The sequence below is a fragment of the Crinia signifera genome, chromosome 9 (assembly GCF_055691185.1).
Source record: "Crinia signifera chromosome 9, ASM5569118v1, whole genome shotgun sequence".
In the NCBI taxonomy this organism is placed as follows: Eukaryota; Metazoa; Chordata; class Amphibia; order Anura; family Myobatrachidae; genus Crinia; species Crinia signifera.
In genome coordinates, this window is record NC_139225.1 from 394,091 (window position 1) to 411,087 (window position 16,997).

At 42.7% G+C, this 16,997-nt stretch overlaps 1 protein-coding gene across 2 annotated transcripts in view; it reads left to right on the top strand.

Annotated features, from left to right (window-relative positions):
* Window positions 1-16,997, top strand: part of ENG (endoglin) — a 109,066-nt gene that overhangs the window by 47,124 nt on the left and 44,945 nt on the right. For both annotated transcript variants that reach the window (XM_083160832.1, XM_083160831.1), the window contains exons 2-3: window positions 2,539-2,681; window positions 13,067-13,186. In XM_083160832.1, the coding sequence (XP_083016958.1) occupies window positions 2,539-2,681; window positions 13,067-13,186 (263 nt within the window). The remainder of the gene's footprint in view (window positions 1-2,538; window positions 2,682-13,066; window positions 13,187-16,997) is intronic.

A 16,997-nucleotide genomic window follows, 5' to 3' on the forward strand; every position in this document is an offset into this window, starting at 1 on the left:
GCGATGGGCGCCGTTCTAGGTAAAGAGTACCAGAAAATTTGCTCCGTGTGTATGCCCCTGAAGTGTATGAGGGTTTTTACATCTTATGCCTCAGCAATGGCACAGTCACCTTGTCAAATGATAGGCTGCATCCTCAGTAACGTTGAATCAGTTAGTTCATCAAACAGCTGGTTCTGATGTGGCAAATACCCCAAGGGTTCAGTCCAATACCTGTTTTTACCTCTGTTTTTCTGATATTTTTGATATTGCACAATGGAGCGCTCTCATCTTTTCTTTTAGTGTTTCTACACTTGCGGAATTCAGGAGAGCTGCCAGGACAAAAAATCCTTTGGTGCATGACAATTTGGAATTGGGACTATATACAAATCGTCCTTTGTGTGTGTGGATAATTCCAGCAATATCCACTGTCCTCAGGATTCTCACTATTTGCGCACTTATTTCCTTTGCTATATATATATATATATATATATATATATATATATATATATATATATATATATATTAAATAAACTATATATATATTAAATAAACTATATATATATTAAATAAACTATATATATATATATATATATATATATATATATATATATATATATGGGGTTGTGAGGAGGCACTCCAAAATACTCCAGAAAAAACAATGTAATAAATAGCAAACATTCCGGTGCCCTCCTGGCTGTGCCTCGGCTGGAAACCGATAATATAGACGGGGGTTGGCGGCACTTGGAATAACTGGAGACCACACAGGCTTCTACCGACGTTTCTGTGCCAACTGGCACTTTTATCAAGGTGCCACCTTGATAAAAGTGCCAGTTGACACAGAAACGTCGGTAGAAGCCTGTGTGGTCTCCAGTTATTCCGAGTGCCGCCAACCCCCCTCTACATTATCGGTTTCCAGCCGAGGCACAGCCAGGAGGGCACCGGAATGTTTGCTATTTATTACATTGTTTTTTTCTGGAGTTTTTTGGAGTGCCTCCTCACAACCCTATATATATATATATATATATATATATATATATATATATATATATATATATATATATATATATATATATATAACCCTGATGAAAAAGTGAATACATTCTGAAACATTGGATTATGTCCTTTATTTATTGCAGTGTAGCTGCTGTTGACTGTCATTATATATACAGGTATACAGTATTAGTGGATCTGACAGCCAGCATTTGGGGCTTCAGTTCCACTGCACATGTGTGATAGAGATGTCATGTAAGTGTACATCACCTGAGACTTTAGAGATTTATTTTTAATCACCGCAATAAGCAGTGTTTAGGAACCATTCTCCTTGCTGTAGATTGATAACTAAGCCACCTTTTGTCGTACTATATGTGGCTTTCTGGTCAGATAAGAGCAAGCAGACAGATTAAGCAAGTATTCTAGCATTTCCAAATAATCCTGTAGCTTTGGGGAGAGGAATGAGAATGTAATTTACAGACAGATCAACTGCATCCACTATAGAGAGGCAAGCAGTGGCATAAATTCGTCCCAGTTGCCCGGATGCAAGATAAAAATTAGTGCCCCCCCACACACACACACACACACACGCACACACACACCACCTTATATAAATATATGTATGTTATGGATATTATGTTTAAAATAAAGAGAGTATGACATTTATGGTCCTGCTAGGAGGGGGAGTCAGTCAAGGAAGCGATATCAAAGGCTTTGAATTATAAGATTCAAATTTGCAGTAAGGGAGAGGTGCCCCCTTGGGAGCAGGAACCCGGCGGCAGATGACTCCATTGCCTCCCAGAGGTACAGTATGCCTCTGGAGACAAGGCTCACAGCCAGCGGCATTGTCTCTGGTGGTAACAGTGTGGTGACTGGCAGTAAAACCCTTGATATATAGGCAATGTGGGGTCCAGTGCCACAATTAGGAAACCTTGGTGCTTTCTCAGTACACTAATGGTTTACATCCATCCAGTCAAACAGTCAGCAGCTTGTGACATGAGAATCTTCCAGTTGAAGCTCCTCAATGTCAGTGATACCATGTTGTCCAGGGCCTTGTCCTATCCATCCCAGTGTTTAGCTTCTACCAACCCTGGGTCAGTAAGGTAACAAGCACCATTGGTAACGACCCCTCACCCCCCTCCAGACATTTCTACTTTAGTGGTGCTCTTCGCTCTTTCATAAATGGACCCTCAGATCTTATAATCATTGACATATCTATAATGGGTGCCAGGTGTGGTAAATATGGAAGCTCACAGTCAAAAAAGATGCCAACCCCTCACATTCTGCCCCCGATAAACATATTTACCTGAATCTCTGGCAAAATCACCAGAAAAATGGTGCTGCCACCATATTCCCGGAGTCATGGTCAGCAGACTACCAGTTATACAGCAGCACGAGGAGGGGTCCTGCACGGAGATTACACACAAACCCCTCCTCTCAGAAGATGCCCATGCTCACAGTTTTGTTACATTTTATACTTACTGTATAATGTAAAACAAACTATTATTATCTATCATTATTGAATGTTTTTATAATTATTAATTCTTGGCTGCCATGACTTTATTCCAGATCCAGCATCCGAAATTTGTGCCTTGAGCAGAGATAATATGGTTAAGTCAACCGAGTATCATTCTACCACCATTAAGGGCTGTATAGGAAAGTCTCCAAAGCAAGAAGTGTATGTACTTAATGTACACGGAGAAGATGGACTGGTGAGTACAATTAATATTGTGTATTTCTTCAATGATAGAATAACGTTCGGCCTTTGATACGGTTCAGCATAAGAGGTTGATAAATAAAATGGAAAATCTGGGACTAGGGGAAAGTATTTGTAGATGGGTAGGGAACTGGCTGTGTAATAGAGAACAGAGAGTGGTTGTAAATGGCGCAGTATCAAATATGATACCAGTACTAAGTGGAGTGCCACAGGGGTCGGTGCTAGGGCCCCTTTTATTTAACATATTTATTAATGATATTGGGGTGGGTATACCCAGCAATGTTTCCATCTTTGCTGATGACACAAAACAAGAGTAATTAGATCAACCAAGGATGTCTCCGCGCTTCAGAGCGATCTTAATAAATTAGACGAGTGGGCAAAAAAGTGGAAAATGCGGTTCAATGTGGATAAATGCAAGGTTATGCTTCTTGGGAAACAGATTCAATGTGCTAGTTATAACCTAAGCGGGGAGGCACTGAGTAATTCAGAACTTGAAAAGGATCTAGGAGTCCAAATAGGTAACAAACTGGGGTGTAGCGCTCAAATTCATTTAGCAACAAATAAGGCGAACAGGATACTAGCATGCATGAAAAGGGGTATGGAGACTAGGGACTCAAATGTAATGATGCCACTGTACAAAGCATTGGTTAAACCACATCTATGAAACTCTCTTCCTGGAGATGTGGTGTCAGCTGACACAATAAATACATTTAAAATAAGGTTGGACCAACATCTATTGGTTAAAAACATACAGGGGTACAAACAATAATCATAATCTGTCCTTAACAAGGGATGAAGCTAATACACCAAAGTAGAACTGGATGGACATGAGTCTTTATTCAGCCTTAAATACTATGTAACTATTTAACTATGTAACATTATCAATAACAGTATATAATCAGTTCTAGTTCACTCTTTTGACAAATATTTTCTTAGATGGACAAAACCATGTGCACTGCAGGTGGGGCAGATGTAACTTGTGCAGAGAGAATTAGATTTGGGTGGGGTTTTACTTCAAAGTGAGATCTATATTGCAGTGTAAAAATAAAGCAGCCAGTATTTACCCTGCACAGAAACAAAATAACTCACCCAAATCTAATTCTCTCTGCACATGTTATATCTGCCCACCTGCAGTGTACATGGTTTTATCAATCTAAGAAGAATTTTGTCAGAAAGAGTGAACTAGAACAAGGCCCTTTGTATGATCTTTCTGGAGATATGGCCTCCAGAACTGGACACAGTATTCCAGATGAGGCCGTACCAATGACCTACTGTATAAAGTGGCATTATTACTTCTTTCTTTCTGCTACTGGTTCCTCTCCTTATGCAACCAAGCATCTGACTTGCCTTCCTCATTGCTTTGTTACATTTCTTGCCTGCCTTTCAGCCAATTAAAATATTATGACTAATACTGTAGATCCCTTTCCTCCTCAGTAGTTTCCATTATAGTGCCATTAATACTATACTTATCTTTTGTGTTTTTGAGGCCCAAGTGCATTTGTGGGCATTAAATTGTAGTTGACACATTCTTCACAATTCCTGTAGACTTACTAGATCTTAATCTACTCCTCAATCAATCGCTTGATATGTCTACCCGGATGCATATATTTCCATCATCGGCAAAAAGGCATAATTTTCCTTTGAAAACTTTGGCAAATAATAAAGATGTTGAAAGGCACAGGTGTCCTTTCCTCCACTTTTGTGCAGTGGTACCAAATTTGCTATTTTCCCGTCCTCTGGAATTATTCTTGTAGCTAGTGACTGGGTTAACAATTCTGTCAATGGCATTACCAGCAGATATTAGTATACTTAAATGTATTCCATCTGGCCACATTGATTTTTTTCAAGTTTAGTTTTGAGAGTTCTGTTAGGATCCTCCCCTTTGTAAATGTATCTAACTAATTTTTATGAACGTTCTTACAACTTAATTGTGGCCCTTTCCCCTCCCTTTCTGTGGTGAATACGTATCAAAAATAATTATTTAGATGATCTGCTTTATCCTTGCCTCCTTTGATCAATTACTGAACTCTTTTGAGTTTTATTATATATCAGTCTGCTTTTTTGACTGGGCCTTTTTCTTCTCAGCTTGTCCCTTTGCACGTCTGGTTATATTCTACCTGACCATATTTTCCTACGTGTCCTCATTATTTTGAGGTTGCTTAAGACCAGTGGCATATTTTTAATGAGTGTAGTGTGCGTGGTACACATTGGCTTATGATTCACAGGGTCGACCCCCCACCACCACACTGCATACAATTTTATAATACTCACCTCTTCGGAGTCCTATGATGAAGGAAGCAGCGTTGCCGTAATCACTGTAAATATGTCCCGTGCACCCTTTTTCCAGAGGTCTGCACATGCACAGTAGAAAACAAAAATTGTGTAGAGCGCCGAAGTGATAAATTATACTAGATCTTAAACTTAAATAAGCCTAAGAAATGAATATTGATCAATTGGGTATCACAAAATAAAAATACATTTAATTACCACATCAATTAAAATCACATTCATTATAAATGCACATACAGTTAAGACTAAAATTAGATATTGCACTTGAGAGAGATATGGCATACAGTAAACCACTTGTCTATATATATAGTAAGTGTAGGATACTTAAGTGAGTCCTGCTTGTTCCAGATTTTGCTACCTTCTTGTTAAGGATTTTGCGGTCCCCAATTGGAGGGGGGACGGGGAAGGGGCAGGGGAAAGGGAATCCGGATACAGCTTGTACTGAGAAAGTTGCCAGAACGCAACGAAACCCGTCAGGTTAACCCTTGTCTGCACCATTGTGATTACAACTTCGGATACCCACCTAATACCTCTTGGACCAGCTACCACTTTGTTCCCCACGGACTCAGCCATCCCCACCTTTTCCAACTTGGATGTACAAATTGGGACTAAACACCTGCTAATTTCCTGGAGCCTCTTATCTGAGCAGTGAGGTATATACATCTTGCCCACCAGTGGAAAACAAGACCAAGGCCTCCAGCAGGACAAACCGATCCCTATCAGTACAAGCTGTATCCGGATTCCCTTTCCCCTGCCCCTTCCCTGTCCCCCCTCCAATTGGGGACCGCAAAATTCTTAACAAGAAGGTAGCAAAATGTGGAACAAGCGGGACTCACTTAAGTATCCTACACTTACTATATATATAGACAAGTGGTTTACTGTATGCCATATCTCTCTCAAGTGCAATATCTAATTTTAGTCTTAACTGTATGTGCATTTATAATGAATGTGATTTTAATTGATGTGGTAATTAAATGTATTTTTATTTTGTGATACCCAATTGATCAATATTCATTTCTTAGGCTTATTTAAGTTTAAGATCTAGTATAATTTATCACTTCGGCGCTCTACACAATTTTTGTTTTCCCCTTGTATCCACCTTTAGGGGACTGAACCCCCCCTACGTGTGAGCAGCCTACACATCACACCCCATCTCCCTAGCGCCTTTTTTCACCTGGTGGTGAATAAAAATATTTTTTCTTACATGCACAGTAGAGTCTGAGTGCTCCAGTTATCCGCCACTATTGCGCTGTTGCTGGCAGAGAGGAAGGGGCCCAAACAGAGGAGACTGCACACGGGCCTCTTCATCTCTTAAAGCATCCCTGCTAAAGAACATCTTTTTGTTTTCCAGCTATTTGTTACCCCTTTTTGTAAACAACACTGGCTTTTTTTTCTTGGTGCTTTTCGTAACCATTTCGACACAAAAGGTCTGTTGCTTTTTGAATCGTTGCATTGTAGAAAAGGATAAACAGAATCTGATTGGTTGTTAAGGGCAAGATCATCTCTTTATTTTTTTAGAAGCTTTCAAAAATTTACCGATAGATAACCTTTACGTTCCATAAAACTATAGCGTCATTGGTTGCTACAGGGCTGTAGGGAAGCTTTTCTAAATGTTCTCCCATTTTTCTTTTTTTTGTATATTGAAGGACTTTGGTCCAGTAGATACAACGGAGCTGCCATCTAAAAGTAACATGGCCTGTTCGCTAGGCTGCATATATGTTCGCCGCCTAATGAACAGGTAAACCCAGTACTCCCCAAATCTCCACATTAGCATGCAAAGGGATGTGTACGCTTACACATCCCCTTGCATGCGTTCGTACGTTTGCAGATAAAAGTCAGTCTAGAGTCTGTCATCTTGGCCTAGTCTACTTATTATCTTGGGCAGAGATGGGTGAATTCAGGGCTGGATGTCAGTCATCCACCCCAAGCAGGCATTGATGTGCCTGCGTGTGCTGTGGAATGCCCAATGTTTTATGGGCTCGCCCATAAAATGCTGAGTGTTCCCCTCCTGGAGTAAAGGGCCCGGCGAGTGTGAAACTTGCCGAAGCTGTGCACTCTCTGGGTTTGCACATGCGTATATTCGCACATGCACAAACCCGACCTTCGGGACAGGGCCAAATTTGGCACACTGCGAGTAGGTCTGAAACAGCCCCATAATACTTTATTATTCATATTCTCTGATTACATACTCCCAATAATTAAAATTTTGGTTGAATTCAAAGGATTTAGCAAATTGTGGGCATATTCTTAATGGACTGCAACTGGGCAGATCTGTGGAGTGCATGTGATGATAAGGGGTGCCGGACGGGGTGTCGGACGGGATCCGGACAGTCATTAATCTGACGTTGGGATCCCGACTGTTAAAACACTGATGGCCAGGTTCCCGGCGGCCGGCGGCTATTCTCCCTCATGGGGTCCACGACCACCATAGTGGGAGAATAGAATAGGTGGCGTAGCTCGCCACCGTGCCTGCAGCATTTTGAGCGCAGCGAGCCTGCAAGGGGCTTTTTTGCACTGGCCACGCTGTATGAGTCCAGCCAGTCGGGATCCCGACGTCGGGCTAATGATTGTTGGGATCCCGACTGTCGGAACAGCATACCACACCCGATGATAAGAAGCATGCTGCATGTGTATTGTTGACTTCATCTTTGGAACTTCGGTTTGGCCAATGCTTTGGACAAATGCATTTGTACTAACAATAATTTGAAATGATACATACTGAAGGTATCACACTTAAAACTAATCATCTATATATAAAATGCTAACTACTCTTCACCTCTATGAGGTGAGTGAAGTACTGCTAGTGATCACTAGAGGTCACTCAATGTCCCAAATTAGTCCTAACAGAAAGTGAAAGCAATTTTGCAGGGACACTGATCTGTGTCAAACTTGCTGGATATGGAGAGTGGGAGCTGTGATAGAGATTGAAGGTAGGAGGGGATCGGGTGGGATGGAGAGTTTGTGGGTTAAAAATTTTAAAAAGTGAAAGTTAAAACTGTCACAGCTCAAAGTGAAAGTTATTTATATAAATCAATATATGTCCTATTATAAATCTATCTGTTCCATACAGGAACAATTTCTCTGGAGGCATTTTTTTTATCCCCGCATCCGCATCTAGTGTCTTTGTTGTTACAAATGTTTGGGCCTTGTAGTGTAAAGTGTGCTGGGTGGGGAAAGAGTCATTTCTGGCCTAGAGAAGAATTACTGGAAATGCAGTTTAAGCTGTCGTCTTCTTTCAGTTCACGGGAAACAATGTCTACAAATTCACTGGGTAAAAATAGAAAGTCGGGCGAATCACCAGACGGCATCATCGAGGGCGACACTTTGTCGTTACTGCACACAAATCCATGGGCCGTTTCGGTGACAAAACATCTACTTTGCAAAGCAGTGGAAAGCCCCTGTGTGCGCTGCGCTCTTTTATGAAGAACAGCAAGTACTTTTTAGAAATTTTATACCTTCGTCTTTGTTTGCGATCTTAAGTAAAAACAAATGTTTGGGCTACACCCTTGGAGGCCAAAATCAGGGGAAAGCTTCACAAAACTAAAGTCAATGCAACATTTTTCCCAACATAATTTTCGGTACTTATGTAGTATCTGGGCGTCCGATTTAGAAATCGGATCGCATCGCATCGCATGCGACCAAATCGTATGCGATGCGATGGTCAAGATTTTTCCATAGGATTCAATGTTAAAATGGTCTGAGTCCATTTTAACATAGAATTCAATGGGAAAAAGGGGTCCTTTTCCTTTCCCCACTATCCAAGTGGGCATGGAGTTGGATATAAACCTGTGGCGAGCGCAGCGAGCCACCGAGCCCGAAGCGTGGCGAGCGTAGCGAGCCCCGCGAGGGGACACAGAATACTTTTAAGAAATATGCGTCCCCTCGCGGGGCTCGCTTCGCTCGCCACGCTTCGGGCTCGGTGGCTCGCTGCGCTCGCCACGCTATATAAAATCAACTCTATGCCCACTTGGATAGTGGGGAAATGAACAGGACCTTCTTAACATTGAATCCTATGCAAAATCGCATCGCATCACATCTGATTGTATGCCTTAAGGTAAGGCATACAATCACAAAATCGGACTCCCAGATACTACATAAGTACCTAATTTTCTTTTGGCATCACTTATATTAGGGTTACATGTCCTATTCCTCTTTCATCTTCCATCATCTTTCTAAGGCATATTTATCAATTAAAATTTGTGGAACATTCCTGAAAACAGTCATTTACATACGTAGCCACGCTCATTATTGCTGTGCCAATTGCTACATGCGACATCTGATCCCGTCGCCACGCTCATTATTGCTGTGCCAATTGCTACGTACGACATCTGATCCCGTCGCCACGCTCATTATTGCTGTGCCAATTGCTACGTGCGACATCTGATCCCGTCGCCACGCTCATTATTGCTGTGCCAATTGCTACGTGCGACATCTGATCCCAGCGCCACGCTCATTATTGCTGTGCCAATTGCTACGTGCGGCATCTGATCCCGTTGCCACGCTCATTATTGCTGTGCCAATTGCTACGTGCGACATCTGATCCAGTTGCCACGCTCATTATTGCTGTGCCAATTGCTACGTGCGACATCTGATCCCGTCGCCACGCTCATTATTGCTGTGCCAATTGCTACGTGCGGCATCTGATCCCGTCGCCACGCTCATTATTGCTGTGCCAATTGCTACGTGCGACATCTGATCCCGTCGCCACGCTCATTATTGCTGTGCCAATTGCTACGTACGACATCTGATCCCGTCGCCACGCTCATTATTGCTGTGCCAATTGCTACGTGCGACATCTGATCCCGTCGCCACGCTCATTATTGCTGTGCCAATTGCTACGTGCGGCATCTGATTCCGTCGCCACGCTCATTATTGCTGTGCCAATTGCTACGTGCGACATCTGATCCCGTCGCCACGCTCATTATTGCTGTGCCAATTGCTACGTGCGACATCTGATCCCGTTGCCACGCTCATTATTGCTGTGCCAATTGCTACGTGCGGCATCTGATTCCGTCGCCACGCTCATTATTGCTGTGCCAATTGCTACGTGCGACATCTGATCCCATCGCCACGCTCATTATTGCTGTGCCAATTGCTACGTGCGACATCTGATCCCGTCGCCACGCTCATTATTGCTGTGCTAATTGCTCCTGCGACATCTGATCCTGTCACCACGCTCATGATTATAATATGCTCCCGTGGCTCATAGAAACACATTAAATGATGACGGAGCGGCTTAGCAATTCTGTGTCGAGAGTGCGACATTGGCGTGCCAAACAATGAATGGCTACATCTGTATACAATGAATGGCTACATCTGTATAAGGGATCCCTACAAAAGATAAATATTCTCAGGATTAAGAAGAAGGGGTTTCAGACGATATCTTCCATGGCCCCTCAATTATTGAGCTGCAAAGGAAGAACCCATCCCCTTTCCATGGGATCTGCCAAGTTGCCAGACTTACCAAGCTTCTTTGTCCCAGCAGCTAGCGCCATCTAATGCATTTTTGGGGGGGAGAGTGGTAACTATCACATTGCTTCTAGTCCTCTTCAGGGACAGTGCTTAATATTCATTTTCACATCGCAGATCAGGGCGTAATTATATGCCATTAAATAAGTACGGTTTGCAGATCAAATAGGGGAAATGTTTTCACTGCTACAGGAATGTATGATTATAACAGTTTTACTTATATATTTGTTTTTTACTTTATTTTATTAAAGAGGAAATGTAGAGTTTCTAATGTAGAGTTCCTGTAAACTTCAATATTCTTTGACTTATGTGATACTAGTCACATACAGTATGTATATTAACCCTTACAGCGAAAGGAAGTCTAAAATGATCCTGTATCTTTCACCCTTTGAGTGCCAACGTATAAATAAATACAAATAAAGCTAATGCTCTGTACACACTGTGAGATTTGACATTAGATTTTGACTATGTCATGCAGATCGCATACAGATCGCACATATTTTTTACCTTGCGATCCCGATGCGCGCTCCCGTGACAGCACAAATCGAAACCCAGGGCAGCAATGACTATATAGTGCAAATCTAATGCAGATTGTATGAATTGTATGTAAATAGTACAGAGATAGCAAAGATTGCTCAGCACTGGAATCTTAGGTTGAATAGCACAGGAATCTCACCGTGTGTACACAGGGCCGGTGCGCCCCAGGCAAATGCCTAGAGCTGCCTAGTGGTGGCGCCGGCCCTGTGTGTACACACCGTAAGTCATTCAACTGAAGTTTAAATATTGCATCCAAAAAAACAGTCGCTGTGAGCGGCTCAGGCTATTTTGGCCGATATTTTGAGGATCTCTCACAGCAACGTTGGCCCTCAAACTCTGCATTTCATTTATATATTGTGAGGTAGAGCAGGATAATTCCAGTGAGCATCATTCTAGGGATGGCCATCCCTACATCATTCCATCAGAGATCAGTCACAGGCATGGTACATGTCCATGGGGGGGGGGGGGGGGGGTGTTACAAGGGATATGTGGGGACACAGGAAATACTTTTTTTTACTCACTGCCGAAACTGAGCCAGCAGTCTTTATGATGTCACCATTGGCCCTGCCAAACTAGGGGTGTAACTAGAACTCTTTGGGCCCCATAGCAAAATGTTGCTATGGTCAGCAAAAGAGAAGAAATGTGAGCAGAGAGAGAGAGGGAGAGGAGCAAGAGAGAAGGGAGGGGTATGAGCAGGAGTGAGAGAGAATGTCAGGGAGGGAGGGAGAGAGTCGGGGAGAGACAATTCCAGGTAGAGAGGCAGAATAGGGGAGAGAAAGAGAGAGGGGAAAGGGAGGAGAGAGATAGCTGGGGAGGAGAAAGAGAGTAGGGGCAGAGTGATGGAAGGGGAGTAAGAGGGTTGAGAGAAAACAGGTGAATGGGGAAAGACAAGTGGAGAGAAAGAAAGAGGAGAGTGAGTGGGGCAGGGGGAGAGAGAGAGAGAAATGAGAGAGATGAGACAAGGGGAGGGTGAATGAGGAGGGAGGTGGAAAAGACAAGGGGTTGAGGGGAGAATGAGAGATAAGGGAAGTGAGTGAGAAAGAGAGAGGGAGGGTGAGACAGGATAGGGGAGGGAAGAAAACAGGAGAGAGAGAGAGGTGGCTGGGGATATAGAGAGAGTGCAAGACAGAGGAAAAAAAGAAAGGAGAGAGGGGGAGATCTTAATCCACCCACCCCACTTGACCATTAAAGGTTGAAACCCCCCCCCCCCCAAGTATAATCTGGCTTGTTACCTCCACATTGGAGCCAGGACCTCAGTGGAGTCCACATCAGTAGTAGATCCCTTCAGCGTCGCTGATTTCAGGATGCCAGCCTCTCTTTCCATGTAGCCAGCGCCAGCACAGTGTTCCTTTTTTGCGCCCGGGCTGGTCAGCATCAGAGAGAGAAGGAGGGGGGGAGAGCAGAGGCTGGTTTAGCCAGACCAGCTCCTCCCCCTTCATTGGCCAAACCAATGGGGAGGAGTGGGGGAGGAGTAGATACAGGTCGCCGTGGTGGGGGCAGTGGAAGAAAGGAGGGATGGGATGGCGGCACTGCGGTTGCCAAGGCACTACCTTAAAAAAAAAAGGTCTAATGGATGCAGAGGATGCCTGCTTAGCCCTCGGGCCCCCCAAAGGCCCCATGGGAGTTGCACCCCTTGCACCCTCCATAGTTACTCCATTGCCCCTGAGTATACCTGGAGAACACTGTTGTACACAGGGTCACTTGCAATAGAGTTGGGTTTCTTGACGGTGACTGGAATGTTTGCATAAAAGTCAGTGTCACAGGCATGTTATGGCAGTGTCACACCATGCCAATGAATGTGGCTGCTTTCTCTAATGCAGAACCACAGCCACAGAGTGCACAAGTGACATTAGTATTAGCATTCGTATATACCGCTCCTGCGGTTCCAATAGCGAGAGTGATGATATAAGGAATCAGGCCCAATATATCAGATGTACGCTATATGATAATACGTAGGTAGCAACAGTCTAACCAGTACTAGTATAATGATTCCTTCAGCCCACCAAAATATGACCACTGCATGTTCCCCATTTAGTAATGGGTAATCCTGTACCATCATTAAAATCTATATGTTTTTTTTCCAAGTTTTATCTGGAGATCTTAAGAGAGAGACTGCAAGAGAAGCGTGCGGTGCTTATTGTCAACTCCGATATACCGTTCGTCCTCAAGGATAACAGCTATCCAGTCACTTTGCATGTGAATAATGTAAGTATATGTGTAACAAAAGTGCAGATCTTCGATATACACACACCAGATATTATGTGTACTACTGGAAACTCAATTTCCTGGGAATGCAATGTCCTCATGTCTGTGTAGGCAATATTACTGATGTCACAGTGCTACAAGAAATCATTACATTTATTCAATGTTAATTAAAGTATCAATATTATAAAATTTCAATTAGTCCCTATCAAGGTCAGCTTAACAATAGGGCGGATGGATCTGTAGCACCAGGCTGCCACATAAAAATAGTCCCATCAGCATGACAGCATGATGATTACCAGACAGACACCAGCTGGCAACATGGTTTGCCATAAATTCTAAGGATTACAATTGCATTTCTATTTTACTTACACACTTTTTGTACATTTATATATTCAGGGAGACATTGTGGTGTGTAGTGTATGGGTTCTACATGGCAGTGGCCACACCTCCTCCATTTCTCCTAATAGACCTTTGAACTTTTTCAGCTCCAGGCCCCTTAATCCGACCCAGCTCAATATTATAGAATAAGTTCATCATTTAGTACTTTTTTCTTTAAAATCATAGTTCTATTGTGTGGCTTATTTGGACGTAATTTAGGTGTAATAATAATTCAGGGATTCGGGATTAAAAATGGAGCAGGGTTTCAGCGGTGTGGCCGGGAGCAAGGGTGTGGTGATATGGCCTGCGGAGCGTGACGTTTCACCATGTCACACTGTGCAGAGCCACACAGCCAAGGATGGTAGAAACCGGGCAGCGACTGAGCGAGTGCTCAGACACTGCCCGGCATTATATTTCCAATCCTGGGATGGAAATCTCGTAAATTTTGGGGCAACCCAGGGGCAAACGCAGGATTTTTAGAGTGGGTTTCCAAATGAAATCCAAAATCTCCCACTCTGCAGTGCATTGGAGTAAGTACAGGAGTCTGGGGGGAGAGGTAACAGGCACTGGATACTCTATGGAATACAGTATTAATATTTAACACTACAGATGGTCTATAGTTTAGGCTGTTTAAACATTTAAATCAGTGGTCAGGAAAAGGTTAAATATAGCATAATAAAAAAATATACACAAGCATAATATAACCAGTACTGCATTTTCAAATCTCACAATCTCCCACTTCATGGTAAGGCTCCTGTCTCTTCAGGAGAAGTTTCTAGGCAACCATAAACCCCCCTGCATTTGCGTATGCCACCCGATGTCCAGTAAACAACAACAAATTTGCCCATACCTAGGGAAACCAATCCCAGGTCATTGATTTCAAACCTTAGATTATTTATTATTTATTTATAAGTCTGGAAGGAATCAGAGGCGAGCATAGTATACCCAGCCCTACCTACTACCAATTCAGTACCTCAGTCACTCAGTCCCAATCCCAAATAACCCCGGCCTAAATGCTGACTCCCAGCAGTGATGAGCCCCCCTTGTCCTCCTCTTTGGCTGTAGCCGGCAAGACAGATGCCACTGACAAATGCGATGTGCGTTTCACACTGGCGCATATGCCACATGGCCATTTGTCACTGCAGTCCTCCTCTCCTTAGTGAGTGGACAAGACTGAGGGGCGGGCTGGTATGAGGTTGTGCAGGGTGACTTCTCTAACGTCATGCCGTGCACAGGCGGACAGCGTCTAAACTGGGTGCTATTGGTGCTCAGCGCTATCCGGCATAAATAAACAAAACCGCTTGTGCACAAACTAATACCAAAAATCCTGGGATTGGAGCTGTCAATTGTATAAACTGGCCTTCTGTGAGGTGGAAGATGTAGAAGGAATCCTTGATGGAGTTCTAGAGTCACATAATACTTCATAGTGCTTTAGGCTTCCTGCCGGGTCTGTCCCTTATACTATGATGTGATGTATTATGTGCTCTCTTCATACGATAATATATTTGGGGCACTTGTAATGTTTCTCTTCATATGATGATATTATATAGTTCTGTGCAAAGGTTTTAGGCAACTGTGGAAAAATGCAGCAAAGTAAGAATGCTTTAAAAAAGAAGAAGACGACGTGTTAGTGGTTTATTTTTTATCAATTATCTCATTGCAAAGTGAGTAAACAGAAGAGAAATTTAATTCAAATCAATATTTGGTGTGACTACCTTTTGTCTCCAAAACAGCATTGTTTCTTCTAAGTACACTTGCACAGGTCACAAATCAGGGATATTGTAGGATTATAGCTAGTACGATTAACCAATCATACCAATCAATTGAAAACTATCATAATTTTCGTATGTAGGTTGAAACACTGTCATTAACTGAAACAGAAACAGATTTGTAGGTGGCTTAAAACTGGGTGAGGAACAGCCTAACTCTGCTATAAAGGTGAGGTTTTGGAAGACAATTTCATTATATCATGGGCCATACTCCATGGCAAGACATGGCCCAAGGTATTAATACTGCATCAGCAAGTCTGAATGGTTTAAAAAAAAAAAGTGATAACGGTTTATTTTTCAGTAATTAACGGAATGCAAAGTTAATAAACAAAAGAGAAATTTCAATCAAATTAATATTTGGTGTGACCACCCTTTGCCTTCAAAACAGAATTGATTCTTCTAGGTAACTCAGCAGGTAGGATGTTCCAAAGATCTTGGAGAACTAACCACAGATCTGTGGATGTAGGCTTTCTCAAAACCTTCTGTCTCTACATGTAATCCCAGACAAAATCAATAATGTTGAGATTAGAGCTCTGTGGGGACCATATTATCATTTCCAGAACTTTTTTTCTTTATGCTGAAGAGAGTTTTTAATGTTTTGGCTGTATGTTTGGGTTTGTTGTCGTGCTGCAGAATGCATTTAAAGACACTCAGATGCCTCCCTGATGATATTGCATGATGGATAACTACCTGCCTGTATTTTTAGCATTGAGGCCACCATTAATCCAGACCAAAGTCCCAACTCCATTTGGTAAAATGCAGCTCCAAACTTGATTGGAACCACCACCATGCTTCACTGTTGCCTGCAGACACTCATTACCACTCTTCAGCCCTTCGGGGAACAAACTGTCATCTGTTACAGACAAATATTTCAAATTCAAAACTCCTGAGTCGAGAGCATCTGCTGCTATTTTTCTGCACCCCAGTTCTTATGTTTCCATGCATAGTTGAGTTGCTTGGCCTTGTTTTCATGATAAAGCCTTTTTTGGCTGTAATTCTTCCATGAAGGCAACTTCTCCAAATAGCAGGTCCCACTGGTTTCTGCTAGTTCTGAGCTGATGACACTGCTGGACACCCTTTAATTACAAATTGAAGTAAGCATGATGTATCTTTCATGTGATGCAGTATGTTTCCTTGGCCGACCACTGCGTCGGCAGTCCCCAACATTGCCCATTTCTTTGTGCTTCTTCAAAACAGCACATCTTGATCCCCCAGACTGCTTTGAAATCTTTTCATGGGAGAGACCTTGCTGATGTAGTATGACAACCGTGTCTTAATCTTGCCATGGCGTATGACCTGTGACATGAAGCATTGTCACTTTGCAGCGTTTTTTTTCCACACATGCTTGAAAACTTTTTGCAAAACTTTATACACATGAGCTGATGAAATGTTGAACTAAACAAAGCACCATTTGTTCACCATAAGGAGGGTTTGGCTTATTAGGTAGACAGTGTCTACACAGACTGTAAGTAGGTCGACACTAAAAGGTCAACATGCAATAAGTCATCATGGTCAAAAGGGTGACATGAAAAAGGTACAAACATGAAAAGGCCAACATGAGATTTAAATATTTGTGTCAATGCAGAAACCTGTCGACATGGACCCCCAATTAGTGTAACACGTACCTTCCCATGGCTTGCTTTGCTGGCCAAGCGCAGGCCTGG